General features: G+C 38.5%; 1 protein-coding gene across 1 annotated transcript in view; it reads left to right on the forward strand.

Moving 5' to 3' along the window:
- Positions 1 to 16,575, forward strand: part of EBF1 (early B-cell factor 1) — a gene marked incomplete at its 5' end in the record, with an annotated part of 98,984 nt that overhangs the window by 52,716 nt on the left and 29,693 nt on the right. The window contains one exon of the mRNA XM_009865723.1: positions 16,172 to 16,260. Coding sequence (XP_009864025.1) covers positions 16,172 to 16,260 — 89 coding nt within the window. The remainder of the gene's footprint in view (positions 1 to 16,171; positions 16,261 to 16,575) is intronic.

Raw genomic sequence — 16,575 nt, forward strand, 5'->3', positions numbered from 1 at the left:
TAAAGGCTCCATATTTACATACATTTATATTTACTAGTTGATTTTCACTAATATTTTCATTAAAAACAGTGTAAATCAATTGTCATCATTTAAGTTTCAAGAACGTCCTTACTTAGAAGCAGCTAAACAACTTGATGAAAGTCAAAGAAACTCTTTAGGTTACTCAAGTGCTCTATTAAATTAGGAATCTAATTGTCAACCTTTGCAAAGTTTCATGGGATATTCTGAGAATTGCAATACCTACAGTCCTTACAGTGGGTCTTGATTGCCTGGCTACAAACATTTAGCGGACTTCCCATCTTGTATTTTTATCTCCACCATCCTATTTCACAGCCACGCTGACCGATAAGCTTGGTTGGACTCGGGTCGTCTCCCCGTACACCCTGAGCTAAGCCCACTCACTTCTCTGCTGGCAGCACTGGCAGGATCCCCTCTTAACATTTGCTTTATGCTGCTTTTTCCTGCTCCAGGGCATCTTCCATCTCCTCTAAAACCTCTGTTGGACCATTGTTACTGAAGCAAAGCTGGGTAGCTTTTGGTATGATTTAAGGTCCTAATATGTGTATTGTAATTATAGGCATGGGTACAGTAGGTAAAGCCGCACGCTGATTTGAGTCCCACATACCTCTTGGGCAAAATAAATATTGGCCCTGTCTTCTGCTGGCTTTCATTTCCACTCTTGTTTTCTTAGTTCCATGGAAGTATTTATCCAAGCCTTTTTAATGCCGCCGGAATGGGGCTGCTTTGCATGACAGTTTGGCAATTGCTGGTACCTTCTGAGAGAGCAAGCTGGTTATGGATACAGCATTTTCTTATTAGAAGGTTTCCTGTAACACGTGTATGCAATGTGATTTCTTTTAAGCTCTAGTCTGGTAAAACAGAAGTGAAAAAGGCTAGAGCAATTGTGTTATCTTGTTAAATTGCTCAGAGGTTATTTAGATAAAGAATTACTTGGTGCTTTTATTAGCACCTTGTACAGTTGCTTGTCTGTTTGTTATTTGGGGTTTTTTTGCAGTCATCTTTTTGCATTTTGTACTTTGTTATTCTGATGATGCTGAAAGACAAAGAAAGAAACTCCTCTCCGTAATTCACTCCAAAGAATGTACCATCTCTTTCTATTTTCCTGTTAAAACCAAATTGTGTGCAATTTGTAGGAAATTGAAACCACATTTTTCACTTAACTTTCGAAAATTAAAATTTATGAGGAAAAAGAAGCAATAAAGCAGTTACAATCTGGTCATCTATAATTATCTCTGTGGTTGGAGTAGTTCCACATTTAAAGAAAGTGACACCAAAAGTTTATCAAGCTTGTGTCATTATAAAAAATTTCACTTCTCTTTTATTATTTCAGACCACAAGAACTGCTGAAACCACTATTATGCACTTGGAAATTCTTTCTGAAAAAGAGAACTGGGTGATCTATAAAAATGATTATTTTCTTCTGAGAAACACAGAACAATATTTATCTTCATTGCTCATTCATTTTAGAATATCAGTGTTAAATTTATCAAATGGTGCTCTTTAAGCTCGTTTAATGGAATTAATTGTGCAAAAGCTTAATTTTCCTCTAGATCTATTCCTATGTATGTGTTTGACATTATTCTTTTGCTTTTGCTGTTGTGTTTTCCCTGTGCTGCATTGCTTGCTCTCTGACAACAATGGAAATGACAGTCTAGTGCCAGAAATCTCAACTGCTCCAGCTCTAGAATGTTAGTGGCCCTTGCTTTAGTTTTCTCATTTTGCCTTTTTTGTCTCTGAATTAAAATCAAGCCAAATGATGGATGCCCATTACAATCAATTGTTTCAGACAAGCCACCAAAAGTATTGTAGGATTCATTTACATTTAATCAAATTACACTTTATTTGCAATTCAGGGAAATGAGAACTCTGCAGTAAATCAAATATTTCCTCTCCAAGGGCCCCATTCAGCAGAAAATATCCACAGTCTTCCAAGCTGGTGTCTCAATGTATGTGGCAAATCTTCCAGTGGGAGGAGAGCTTGTGCCAACAAACCATCTATTGCAGTGTGGTTTCAACATTTTTTAGGGTTGCAGACACCTAAATATTTTCCAGTACAAATGCAGACCCTTGAACAATGGATTGTGCAGTGACTTTAAGCCTGCTGACAGTAGACTTGCATCTCTTTTAGTTCCCTTTCACGGACCACCAAGAAATTGTTGCAGGACTTCTGGGGTCCTGGAGGTTTGTACGCCACAGGTTGGAAAATGCTAATCTTTCGTTTGTAGATCCTGGTATTTTAATGGGAAATTAATGACAGTCACCAAACGCAGGTTTTTTTCTAGGATGTTACGTGTCTCCAAATGATTTCATATGCAGTTTACTACTGAAAAATTGTGCCCAGCAGGTGACTATTTTACCTTCACCCATTCAGCACAGAGTAACAAATTTTGCTTCATGTCCCTTGTGATTGTTCACATATTTAGTCAGCTAAAACTTGAATGATAGCAGGATCTCAATATTTCCTGATGTTACTAGTGACCAGACACTGCAAACTGCAGCTCCACAGGACTAATGAGAATTAGCCTGTCATCCAGTTGCAGAAACCTTTTTTTTTTAGTCTCAGAATTCTTGTGCAAGTTTGACTCTGTTACTTGCAGTCAGAATTTTGAGTCCTGATAGTTCATTTAGGTGCCTATTGGGATTTTTAAATAGGCATGAGTAGCTAAATTTTATGGGTTTATGACTGTTTGTTCCCCAGCTCTATAATGGAGCTATAATGCAGGACTACTATAAATTACAGGGAATGTATGATACCAAATAACATGAGAAGAGCGCTTATACTAAGCCAGAAAACCACTGCATAGGTACCTGGCAAAGAGGGTTCCTTCACTCTTGCTACTGGAAATACATCTTCATTGCTGGAGATATACCCTGAAACTTAAGGGCCCCACAACCATAATGTGATTGAAATACAGAGCTTTTAATACTTAAAAATATTCTGACCAAATCATGCAATGTGTTCTTTAATCTAGTGACACTGAAGAGCCTAACCAATAATAATTGATTTGCATGCTTAGCAGTTAAGTGTAATAAAGATCAACCCTGAGTACTTTTTCAAGAGTACTTGAAGCCGAATTCTGCCATCTGATACTCACAGCAAACTTTAGTGAGCCAGTGGCCATCATACACGGTTAGCTGAAGCAAGATGAGTGCTGCTGTAGAACTGCATGGTATTCTGCAGTTTGACAGGCTTCAAACAAGAGTTGGATTAGTCCCATTCTCCCTTTCCAATCATTTAATTTTTGAATATTTGAATGTTAGCAACAAGACCACGCAGAGTCTAAAAAATGCCCACAAAGTGAGCAAGCTCCACTGGTGGGAATCTCCTTTCTTGAGTGACTTCCAGGGTGTGGACCATACTCCTCAAATGTGGCCACTGCCAGCCTGGCCAAGGGCTGCCAGGCATCTGGACACTTGTTTCAGTGCAAAACAAAAAGGATTTCTCTGAAGCCCAAGACACTGGACGTTTTTGCAGAACTCTTCTCTGCACAGAGCCAGTTTCTGATAGCTCTTGTGCCTGCTTTGCAAAGCAGCTCAATGCGTTATGGGCCAAAAGACAAGTAGCTCCTCTTTTCAGTATGAGATGGTGCAGGAGGCCCCTCCTTTCCTATCTCTGCCCCTATGTCCTCCTTGGTGAGCTGACTTGTCCTTACAAGACACCAAGAGGATGGTAAGACACCAAGAGGATGGGCTTCGCATGCAAGGGGATCATGGGGAAAGAGAAAAAAGCTTCACTCTCCAGTTGCACACACACAGCACAGGAGAACAGAAAGCAGAGATGCCCCAGGCCAGCTGTGATGGAGCTGGTTTGGAGCAGGAGCAGCAGGATCAGTGCATTGCTCTGCGCACACTAATTAACTCTGGCAGCCAGGTGCTTAATACTTTGTGCACTCAGGGCCTTAGCGAGTTTGTCTGTTTAAGCGCATTCTTGCATACTGCTGATGGACCCAGAGGTATATTTATATATATTGCTTACTGCCTGGAAAGCTACAAATCAGTTACTGATAAGTATGCCGCTTCCAGCAAGATTAATGTTAAATTCCTCCTTTTAGACTGGCAATTTGCAAATTGCTAAATTAGATTTTAACATTCGAATACTCTTTTTTCATGTCACACTTGCAGCATCTTTGTTTTTATCACCTGATGGTACTGTTTGTGTCAGTATTGAACTTTGAAACATATTAATACCATACACATATATTCTGGTGGCAATTTTTTATAATGACAACAGTTGTCTTGAAATCTACTAAAAACAAATTTGTACAGAATAATATGATCCATTACAGTGGGGTTTGGTTTTTATTTTGAATGGGTTGGAAGGAAAGTATTTGTTTTATACAAGAGAAAATGGGCAGTACCATGCTACTCTGAAGGCATTTTATTGATAACTTCAGAGCTGGGATCTGAATTTTCTTATAGCCTGCCAATGATGCCTAGAAAGTTAAGAAATTAATAAGAACAAATGCATGATTATAAACCTGTCTGACTTTTTCTGGTTATCCATGGTAACTTTATATCTTCTATTCTATTTTCTGATCATCTCACAGTCTTTAATATATTTATTCTACCTCTGCCTTGAATTGGGGAAATTATAATATTTCTGGTCTGGGAAAAATTAATCGAATAACATTTAAAATATTTTTTTTTAATGCTATTAAAAGCAAAATGGCTAATTTTGGTGGGTCCTATTGGAGTGCAGAAAAGTTTCAGCTACCTCAGAACAGCATTAGTCAGTTGGCAGATGAGCGTGGGTGAGTGCAGGGATGTAGTTACTGCCTCGGGGTGCTGCCAACCAGCAGAGATGTTTTGATGCATATCCCTAACCCACCAGTGACCACTGAAGAACCAAAGGTCAGTTCATTCTTGCTGTAAATGAAACAATGGAAGTGTTTCATAACAGGACAGTGTGTTTCAGTCCAGTTCCTCACTTCCTTGCCTTCTACAGTTTCTTTTTGAAACATCAGCTTTATAGGTGAACGGTTGCACCCAGGGTATTTTCACTTCCATGCTCATCTTCACTGGTTTACCAGGTAGACTCTAGATGGTAAATTGTGATGGTGGGAGAGGATTCAAAGGGAGTCATATAGGCAATTATTTTTACTCCTCTTCTCTTATGCCTGTGAGGCTCCAAATTAGTGGTCTCGCTGTAGGTGTGTTCGGGAGCAAAGCTGCAGTATTTGTTGATTTCTGTGTGACTGAGTCGCAAGGTGATCTAGCGTCGACAATTTAGCAAAGGCCTGTTCGTCCCCAGAGCACTCATTTTGTCATGAGCGTGGCCCTTGGCGGTGCTTGCCCATCGCCCGCAGCACCTCCCCTCCTTTGCTGAACCTCAGATCCCCCCCAGGCGCAGTGGTGGGAGGAGACCTGCCAGCAGAGCTGCTGTGCAAATGGGGCGCTAATGGTTTGTGAATCTGAAGATGGTTAACTGATCTGTGCATTCAATTAAGATGAGTTTCTCAGTTAACAGGCACCCTGGGAAGAAATGAGTTACTTTCATTTCTGGGATTATGAGCACTTAATGAAGAAGACATATCAGAATTCTGCTTGTGTTGCATGAGATAACCCTGAAATGCAGCACAGATTTTTCAACTTACTTGTCTAGCCAAAAAAGTTGCCAGGTGAGAGGGAGAAATCAATACTTGTATGAGTTCTCTTGCCAACAGGCTCACAAGGCTGAATGTAAAGTGGCACAGCATGCAAAGTTGGATTTTGTTTTGTACTGTTCTTGAGGTCTATAACTTTGCTTGTGACTTGCCTATTTAAAATTATAATTCAAAATGTAATTTAAATAATATTTACCACATTCTTTCCGTAAGACTTACAATGTGAGCAGAACATCCAAGAGAGATGGATGTATCTGACTGCAGGTGGAGGCTTGGCTGTCTGATGTATATATGCAAAATATAAACTAAGCTCCAGCCAGTAAAGTTTCCAGCCAGCATAAGTATAGTTTTAGAAAAATTGACAGAACGGTTCTGCTTTGTACTGGTTAAGGATCTTGGACAAAGTGAATTTAAGATGAGTTTACGCTGGACCTATATGACTAATAAGCACATTCAGGAGAAGCACGGAAAACATAAATATTTCACACCAGTTTTGCACTGACATTGCTGACAAATGGGAAGGATGTTTGTGAGGCTGGTACTTTGTTTTTGGGACTTTCCTTTGTACTGCAACTTCGGTAAGGACTAGGTGCCATCACCGACTCATTAACTGTTACAGCTACGCTGAGCCAGTGGCTGGCTGCGTGTTAGTGACCAGCTACCTGGAGAGGCACAGCTGCTTTCTCCAAATGTGCAGAGTGAATCAGGGGCTGGAGTTTCTTACCCCCATCTTATGCGTGCAGAGGTTGAGAGACTGTATAATTGTAAGCAAAAATTATAGATGATGATATATCAAGGAGAAAAGGCAGGAGAGACTGCTTTCACCTGGACACATCACTCATTTGTGGTATTTTTGCCATGTAAGAGTATTTGCACCAATGTTACAAATTAGCAACCAACAAACCCAACTTGTAATTTTAAACAGTTTGCTTCATCATCAAGGATCTAGCCAAAACAGTCCTTTTGCTTTCGAGTGAGTAGCCCTTAGGCACGATGTTGTGTAAACTGATAAGGATAATGGTTAGAAATAAAGACTTCTGGAAACTATTGTTTTCTCAAAGGATTTAAGCTTAGTTATGGAGAGGGGTTTATCAAGTTCTGCACCGAATGCAAGACATGCAAGCAGGGAGGCCCTCATGCATACTTGGTTTATGTGCATGCATCAAATAAATGCACACAAAGCATGGGAGGGAGGTGCCAAGAAGGGGCTGCAGCTGGAGTGAACCAATCACCCCTCCTTGGCTGCAGGTTGGCAGCTGAGCCCTTGCGGGGAAGCGGGTGTTAGTCCACTTAGGCTGGGGAGAAGAATTAAGTCAGGTTCCCTGTTTAGTTGGTGAGATCTTTTCTTGGGTAGAATCAGTGTAGTAAAGAACAACTTGGACGTTTTCTTTGCCCATGCTGGTAGGAATAAGTGAAGATATTTTGCTTCACATACTGTGTTGGTCAGGATCAGTCACTTCAGAGGGAAGGGAGAAATAAATTAAAATTTTTGTTATGAGCCTACTGTACCTTGGCCATCAGTAGATGGGTCATGCCCTATTACTCCTTGCTTGTTTACTGACATCCTCAGCAACTCACCTTGGTTAATTAATTAGTTTCAGTTAAATTACTTTCACATATGGATAATTTTCTTTTTACCACCACCCAGTACCCTATTTTATTAAATTAAATCAAGCACATAATCAATCACCTCTCTGCCAAAAAAGAAAAAGGAAAGTCATTGATATATTTTTCTATCATTTATAAATTACCTGGGAAAGCAACCAAGGAGGTGTTTAGTTTGGTCCTGAGGTATGGCCAATCGGTGCATGTAAGGCAAAAGCAATACTGCATCTTTAAACAAGCTTGAATAAGGTTTCTTTAACTATTGAGCCTAACTCTGAGATCTCCCCTGCTGTGAGCTGTGAGTTGCTTGTAGGCTTGTTCTAGAGAGTAATAAGTATTGTTGTTTAGCAATTGTGTTGTTGAAATTCAGCTCCACTATGTCTGACAGTATTTATCTAAAATACTTTCCCTGGTGCGTGCTCAAGTTCCAGTAAACCGTGTCTTATTGTGCGACCTTTTCATTTTCCAGTGAAAAGGGATCAGCTCGTCAGATAAAAGCTACAAGCTGGAGTACAGGAAAAATGCGTGCTCAGAAAATCCGAGCATGATTGAAAACAAGATGTGTTAAATCAATGCAGTTTATCGCCTGCCTATTCCTGGCAATTGCTGTTCTAAGCTCATTCTGAGCACACACTAGATGATAAAAGTATAGTGTCACAGTGCTCACTGGGGTGTGAGGGCAGGGAAACATGTTTATCAGACAGGCTTGTATGATTTTTTTTTCTTTACCCTTGATAACAGTTATTGTCAAAATTTTTGCCAGAAAAAATCCTGAACAATTATGGAAGCTGGTGACACAACTTCTGCTAAAATCAGAGACTACTGAGAGCTCTCAATTGTAAATTTCTATTTAAATATTACAAACTGACAAACAAGAAACCCAACTGTTTTAATTTTAAACAATCTGCTGCATCCTCAAGGATGTAGCCAAAATGGTACTTTTGCTTTCGAGTGAGTAGCATTATCACAGTTTCATGTAGACAAAGCTAATGTTTAGAAATAAAGATGTTTGGAAAGAATTGTTTTCTCAAAGGATTTAAGCTGAGTTATGGAGAAGGATTAAAGATCTAAATTAAACCTCATAGAGGTCAGTCACTTCCAAGAACATCACACCTATAATGTTTGTTACAGTTAGGCACAAGTCATCTAATTTTTATGATTCAACTATATTTGTATTTCTCTGTGAATCTCATTTGCAGAGATTTTGGATGTGTTAGCTGGTATTTTTCCATTTTTCTCTCTTGAAGATTCTTTTTACTCTGACCGTAGTGCACTTGCACATCAGAAGTCTCTGCAGTTTTGAGAAACAGCCAAATTTAAGCTGAGATGTTTTCTCATAAGAACTGCTTTGGCATTCAGACAGGACACTGAGTTTTTCATTTATGCTTCCCCTGGTAATAATTTTTTTTTTAATAATCTGAAAGGAAGATGAGCAATGGCAGGGTTATAAGCGAGAGAAAGAGAGAGAGAGGGAGGGATTATTTAAAAGAAAATATTTCTGCATATCAACGTGTTACAATGATGATTTTTCAATGCTTTCTACCCCAAAGGGGTTTGTGAAGGGTAACAAAAAGAAACAACTTCCTGCATGTTTACAATGTAGAATTTGAGGAGTCCGTACAAAGGAAATATGTTGAAAATATGCATAGTAAAAAAAGAAAGAAAAGGTTACATGAGGTGACATTTTAGCATTTCTTACACTCTCTGTGGTACATCTCTGCATCTGTTTCTGAGCCAACAGTTTAAAAATAAATGCAGTGTCTTCATTTTTTAAATGTTTTTAAGTAAACCTAAATATAGATCTTATAGCTAACCTTAGACATCCATTATTTTAAATCCTGACTTCTATGCATTTTTTGTGCTTATGTAGATGTGTGTGTACACATGTATTTATTTACTTAAATGAAGGGGTAATCCATTGAGAGCTAGCTATTTTCAGTAGATTTTTTTGCTGCATGCTTATGTGCATTAGCAGAATGTGTCTGACAAAGAAAATATTCACATGTAAATGCTGTTCTTTCCCTTTTTATAATGACTGCCAAAGATGCATCAATTAACCTAGATGACTAGACGAAGTAACCAACATGCATTAATTTCCTTCTGGCCCTCTGTATACATATCCCCAGTGAATTCTATCAGCCTGTTCTGAAATTGGTGTGTTTAAATTCCAGTGCCTGAAACTGGACTCTGTTTCAGACTCCCTTATGGCTAAATCTTCCCCATTGGACAAGAGGTCAGCACAGGCAGAGGAAGAAGAAACTGTGAAGCTCACAAATTGTTTGACTTTTTTTTTTTTTTCAAACCAGGTTGCAGGTTGTTAAGAGTGCACACTCGGAGTGAATGCATTTTGAGAAACCAACACATGATTCTTGCTAGACAGATCTAGTAATTCCATTCCTTAACTTTCATTAAAAAATCTGGGCTCATGACATGCATTCCTTGCATCTTCAGCACCCCCACTGGCAGCAGAGACTGGGCTGGGTGAGAAGGGAATAACTCCTCTGGTTCTTAGTTCCCGGAGAAAAATTGTTATCAGGAAGAAAATATCACACTGTCTATCATGTTTGTAATAACACTGATGAACACAGTGGAGCTGCCTCAAACGTTGGCCTGTTGCATCTTTAGTTCAAATAAAGAGCAGTCACTAGGGAAACTCAAGAGATCTAGGTGTTAGATTTATCATTTCACTCAGCTCTGCATTTTTCTTATTGCTTGGCACATGCCCGTGGTGTCTGTCTGGGCATTACATGGCAATAAAATATAAGAATTACATTTCTGATTTCTCTGTCTCTTTCTATTTCTAATTAAAAAAATAATATCACGTCACAGTTTGATTTTACAAATGGGAGTTCAGTGCACAAGAGTATGTTTAAGTGAGGGAGCACTGAGACCAGAAAAGCAAGACAATTCTCAGTCAGCACTGGAAGGGCCTTTCTAGCTCAAACCTTTCTGTGCAGGCTCTTGCTGTCCCACTCGCTTCCATTTTCCATTGCTTGTGGGAATAAACGCCCTAGGGAAAGTCAGTGGAAAGGAACCTTTATAAAAAGCAAGCCAAATTCACAGCAACAACAGCAAATAGCTCAAATGCTTGCATGTTTTCGTTTAACAGTCTTTAATTAGCAAAGGAATAGTCTTCGCAGGGAGATTGGCAAACCAGACTTTTTTTCATTTAATGATAGGTTTTGAAGTGGGTTTTTTGTAGAGCAGGCTTAAAGAGACCACTATACACAAGAGTTGTTCATAGGGCTTGCTTACAGCATGCCCTGTCAAGATGTTGCTTTATAATATCATCCTTTGTTAATACTGCTGTACTGGCAGGGCCTCAGCAAGGCATTTTGGCACCTGGAGTTTGATATCAATGTGGTCTGTCCTGTCCTATCTCTGTCTCCCAGATTCAAGTTTTTATTTTGTTGGAGTCAGGGGCTTCTAGCAGAAATCACACAGAGCCTGGAGATGGGAGCCTTGGGCTGTTAGCAAACACCCTGGATCACCTCTGTGGCAGCAGCTTGCTGCTACAGGAGGCAGGAGCTCCTGCTTTCCATCTCCGTCTGTGCTCAGTCAGAATGAGGAGTCAGAAGTCACAACCTTTCATGTGACTGTTGCCAGTTGCTGCTCCTTGCACTCCATACTGGTATTTCTCAGCAGTGTGGAAATACAGACAGAAGCACAGATTAAAGAGAGCTGATTACAGAGGTGGGCATCTGAGTTGATGGACAAAAAGGACAAATGTCCAGGGGAAAAGGAGTCCTTAGCTATACAATGCCTCAGAAAATGCTAAGATTGCAAGGCTTCTGTTGAAGTGTCTGCTTTCCTAGCTGCCCTTGATTTTATTGAAGATATTAATTCTCCATGCCTTCAAATGTTCTGACCTGGTTTAATCTGGGCAAGGAGACACATGAAACGTGTGCCTGGCCTGGCCTTCATTGCTCTGACAGTGTTGCAACATTTTTACATGTATTTCTTCATACTCTTTTGTGGCTATGAGGAATGGAGATGGGTAACTTTGTGTGTCTTGGTCACAGAGTCAGCTTCTATTTAAGTTTAGACAAAATTTCTCTCGTAAAACAGGAAAAAGCTCAAAACAGCTGCACTGTGGACTCCAAAGCCCCATCTCTTTGCCATTACAGTTCAAGACTGATCACTAGGTGTCTGCTTTTGTTGTAGAGCCAAATTAAAAAAAAAAAATCAGTTTGTGAAGAAACAAAGTGAGAATCTAAAGAAACTTCGTTGTGCTGTTGTAGGCATGACCTCTTGGGCATAATCTGAAGCTATTATAGCTCTGTGCTTCTACAGGTCATTCTCACCTTCTTCAAAAACTCCTCCGTGATACCGCTGCCTTCCAAGAAAACCAGCAACTCTCTGGTGCACCACAGGAGCAGGCACTGTATGACAGTTAATTCCCATGTGCAGCCTTTCCGTGGGTGCTTGAGTGGAAATAATCAAGACCAGATTCCTCATCTGGGATAGGGATGGTCAGACCTGTGTTCCTGAGGCCAATTTTTTTGTAGCCTTTAGCCTTTTTTTTATTTTTGTTACTCGAATCCTTGGAGTCCCTTCTCCTTGTAGCCTTTTCCACTGAGAAAGCGTATGGGAAGTTCATAGGTTTCAGTGCTGCTTTCTCATTGCTTTTGAGTCAAACAGAATGAAAAAGAAACAAGGGCTGAAAAATAAAAGGAATAAATGAAACCATGAATGCATGGGAAAAAAATTAACTGGATATGTTTTACATTCTGAAATATTTCCATAATGCTTCTATGTAGTGTGTGTTTATTTTTCTTTGAATAATAATGTTAAAATGTGTCTAATTCAATTACTCTCTGCATTCACTGAATGAGTTTTCCTTGGTGAAGGGTTCTCCTGCACTACCCCAAGCTACGAATTCCATATGATATTTGAACAGGTCCTTTTAATTGCTGATATTAAGTGTCGATCATTCTGCTGTAAGTTGGCAGAATGGCCAGAGAAACAAATTCCTCTCTCAGATTCATCAGACAGTCATTCAGTTAAAGACCAAAGCTTTATTGACACAGTAGGAATTCATTATGTGAAATATTAAAAAAAGCCCTCCGCTGACTAGTTAAAAAAAAAAAAAAAGAAAGAGAAAAACTTTAAAGATGGTGGCTTGTCTACATGTAGTTATTAAAATTATTTGTGCAGAATTTGAAATTATAGTTATGGTGGAAACATTTTTCTCAGAGGCATAAGCAGCATTTCTGTTGAAAAATAAGTTGGACTTTGAAAAGATGAATATAATGTACACATCCTTATTTCCATAGACATTGTGCATTTTCTTGATTAAAAGCCTTAGATTTTATGAGTTACGGCTTTAGATTTGCAGCATAAAGAGCTTCATGGCTTATTCTGTTAGAGTCTAATTTGAAAGAAGGTTCTTCCTCAAGGGTTTAAGAAGTAATTCATAAAATGGTAAGAATAATAAATATTGTGCCTTAACTCATACACTAGGATGGATAGACAGATTTTGTACACCTGGGTGTAATTTTAGTTAATTCACACAAGAGACAGGCTGAAAGTTTATTGTTTGGAAGGAGAAAAATGGCTTAAATCTTGTATTTGCAAAAATGATTATATTAGCTTAAATGAAAATGCTACTCTATTAATGGCTTCAATAAGCTTTGCATTTGGAAAAGTATTTTAATAAAAAGTTACCTGAAGTTTACCTCAACTTAAAATATGTAAGTGAGGGAAAAGTACTTACTTTGATTTATATGTCTTTTGGAGATGTAATTATTGGCTTTTTACTCACCTATGTAAAACAATGTACTTTTGTAAATGGATTTCTGGCCACTTTACTCCTTTTTTTTTCACGTAAAAAGTAAGCACTGTCAATCAAAGAATTTTAAGGTTTATTTCCTCTTTAGAAATGATTGATAGCCTTTTAGATTTACAAGTTGACAAGTTAAAGGGTTCTATTGGTATAATTATGTACTAAATTCACAGTCTTTCAATTTAAATGTCCTTTTAAAACCACAAGATTATCATACCTGTATTTTGAAAAGTGGGCCAGTCAGTTTGGGTTGGTATACAAATTGCTTCCATTAGCCTTGGGACCTATTTGAATTTAGTGCAGTTTTTTAAAGTTAGTAGTACTTTCAATAGTACTTTTAAAATTTAGGGTAATGGGAATGCATTTTAAGTATAGTATGTGTTAGCTTGTTTTTAATGTATGGATGTCAAGAACACAAATAGTTTGTATTTCTTATTGATTCTTTTTTTCCCAATTGTGGAAAAAAGTGTTCTTTGAATTAGACCACTGGGAAATGCGTTACTGTGAACGGACTTACACAGAGATCAGGCTCGTACATACTGGGGACAGAGGAAAACCTTGCATGAAGCCGGTACCTGACCTTGTACATCTGCTGCCACTAACGGTGGCCTGAGCACTGGCTCTCCTGCAGTTCTTGGAAATCGGAGTATCACCTCTTCTTTGGAGTTCTGGCAGCTCCTGACACAGGAACTGGTGTGGCCTTGATGCTGAAGGTGGGGTTAAATATTTAAACAGGACTCCTTGTTTGAGATATGGCTAATTACATTTGGCTTGGATTATAAATGAACTGAGGAAAGGAGGGCTGATATCGTCCGATCTGCAGTTAGATGTTCAGGCAGCAAAAGATTTCTTTATTTCACTTTATCTAAGATTGAAAATGTTGAACGGTTATAGACTAATGAGTGATATTCAACAATTACAGTTTAGGACCCAATCCTGCAAATTGCTGTGTGCAGCCTCTCCTCACCACTAAAGTAAAGCTGAAGCTATTTGAAGCAGAAAGTTTTCAGTATCTCTCAGAGGATGCTTGATGCCTTCTGAGATTGGACCGTAAAATTAACATTTTTTTTGGTCATTTAGTTGAGAAAATACTCACAGGAAATACTCTGTGGATTTCAAATGTGTTGAATGTGTGGGAAGATATGAGAAAATGACTGCTATCTCTGGGGGGATTTCAGAACTGGCCTCCATTTATAATATTGCAGAATTTAGTAACTACTTTCCCAGAGGATGTAAAGGGAAAATGGCCGTAAACTAGACTGAATTAGAGAAGAAACACATTTGACAGAACCACGCTAAAATCTAACATATTTGCAAAAGAAATGTAAATTAGAACTGTAGGGAGTTTTTAATCTTCTCAATGAACAGCTATTTTTGATAATAAATATAAATAGCAGTAAATTAATTTATTGTAAAATTTGAACAAGTTGTAAATTAAATGGGTCCACAATAAGAAGCTATGTAAGGAAACTCAAAGGTAATGAAGCCAGGGGTATACAACCAGGTACTATGTTACTTTCTGCAAAAGTACATAACATAGTGGACAGTATGTGGTCAGGGTGTGAATGGAAATGTGTGGAAAAAAGACTCAACCGTTCAAAACCCAAAGCAATCAGAGGAAAAGCCTTATTCTCGTCTGTTCTATACAATGACCTAAATATAAGTTAAAGATCAAATTCAGGTATTCCTGATAAAGGGAATGTGTCGTGTTGATCGGGCTGATGGAGTTGTGTAACTTGCTGTAGGATAAGCATCTCTGAGCCACATGAGAGTGCTTGCACAAGTGAGACTGGAAGATACAGTTTGATGCTAAATCTTTTTGCAGGAATCAGATGGCATCATTCTAGCCACATAACAAAGTTCATAATAAAACCATTATACAGGTGCAAGATATACTCCTGATTTAGTAGGCATACCTTGTCCAAGAAGTAATTTTTTTTTCCTCTTAATAAGCTAAGACAAAATAAGAAAAATTTTATAAAGCGATCCCCAAAAGATATTCCTTCCCACAAAAAAAAAAAAAGACTGAAATTATAAAAATCCATATCAGGAAAAAAAAAAAGTCATTTCATTTAACTCAAAAAAATTACTAACAAATTGCTGTGGAAAATTTCATCATCTCTGTTGGCATGGAAGAGTCAAGATGCGTTGTTGTTTAGAGATGCTTGAGAATGCTTGACTGTTATTCCACTCCACCAAAGCACATAGGAAATTTTAAGCACATGTTGAAGACTCACTAGCATCTGAGTTTTAAAATGATCATATGACTGGAAATATAGCTAGAAGGTCATTCAATTCAATCCTCTATAATTAGAGGCAATCATATAAAAAACATAATATGCTCAAATTTGCTTTCCTGAAAGCAAATGGGTTTAAGTATGTGCTTACAGATAAGCACGTGCTTAAAGGCTTGGCACAAAGAGAGCTTCGATTAATGCAGGCAGACGAGCATGTTCGTGAAGATTAGTGTTCCACTTCCACCATTTCTCTCCTCCATTTTATTGGACAACGACTCAAGAAAGATGAACTAAAACCATATTTTTTTAAAAAAAAATTCATTAAATCTTTTGGATCAGTTTAATGCTGGTCAGAGCCTGAGCTGGGCTGCTGAAGTCAGTGTTGATGAGTAAAAAACCCAAACGTCTGCCAAGACAAATGCCTTTAGCTCACAACAAAATTATATGTGAACATTGCACATGGAGCATATTAAATGTGTAATAGAATCCATAACAAGAGATACTCCCTAATAGTAATTTTTTTTGTCTTCTAATCACAAAGGACTTTCCTCATAATATGAAAGCAGAAGAAAACAACATGAAACATAGGGCGTAAAGTTTTTATCGGATTAATTTCATTGCAACTTTCAGAGATAATAATTTCTTCCTATTTGGAAGATGTGTTCAACATCCTCAAATTTTACAGCAACCTTGTTTTAGGAACTCAAGAGGGGAAGGTGTGCATTGCCATTTGAACTAAAGCCTCAGAACCAGCCTCAAATAACATTTGAACCCAGACTTCATAGTCAGTGCTGATTTCAATAAAGGGATTTTGCTGTGATCCTTCCTTGGCCTTGCAACACATTGCCAATTTTTACAGTGCAACAGACCCGGCTTCCTGTGCATTTGTCATATCATGATGTTGTTTGTTGTTGTTTCAGCTCTGAACGAACCCACCATTGACTATGGTTTCCAAAGGTTACAGAAGGTTATCCCCCGGCACCCTGGTGACCCCGAACGCTTGCCAAAGGTCAGCGCAAAGTTTATTGTTTTATTAAATATGGTAAAGCTGGTTACTGCATGTTTTTGTTTGAAAGTGCAAGACTCTGGAAAAGAAATGGTCCTGGTTTGGTACCCAACCAAGATAAGCTGAAACAGAGGCATGACCAATAAAGTCCAATCAGTAACTTTCATTCTAGGCTTATGAGACTTCTGTGATGTTCTGAGTCACGGCTAAACTCAAACAGGTTTTGCCTTTCTTAAAAGCAAATCTTACTCTGTGTTCTGAAATACTTAACAAAGAACACATTTATGCTTGATGTTTTGGACCCTGAGCAGATTCTTG

This window comes from Apaloderma vittatum, unplaced genomic scaffold (assembly GCF_000703405.1).
Source record: "Apaloderma vittatum isolate BGI_N311 unplaced genomic scaffold, ASM70340v1 scaffold5323, whole genome shotgun sequence".
Classification (NCBI taxonomy): Eukaryota; Metazoa; Chordata; class Aves; order Trogoniformes; family Trogonidae; genus Apaloderma; species Apaloderma vittatum.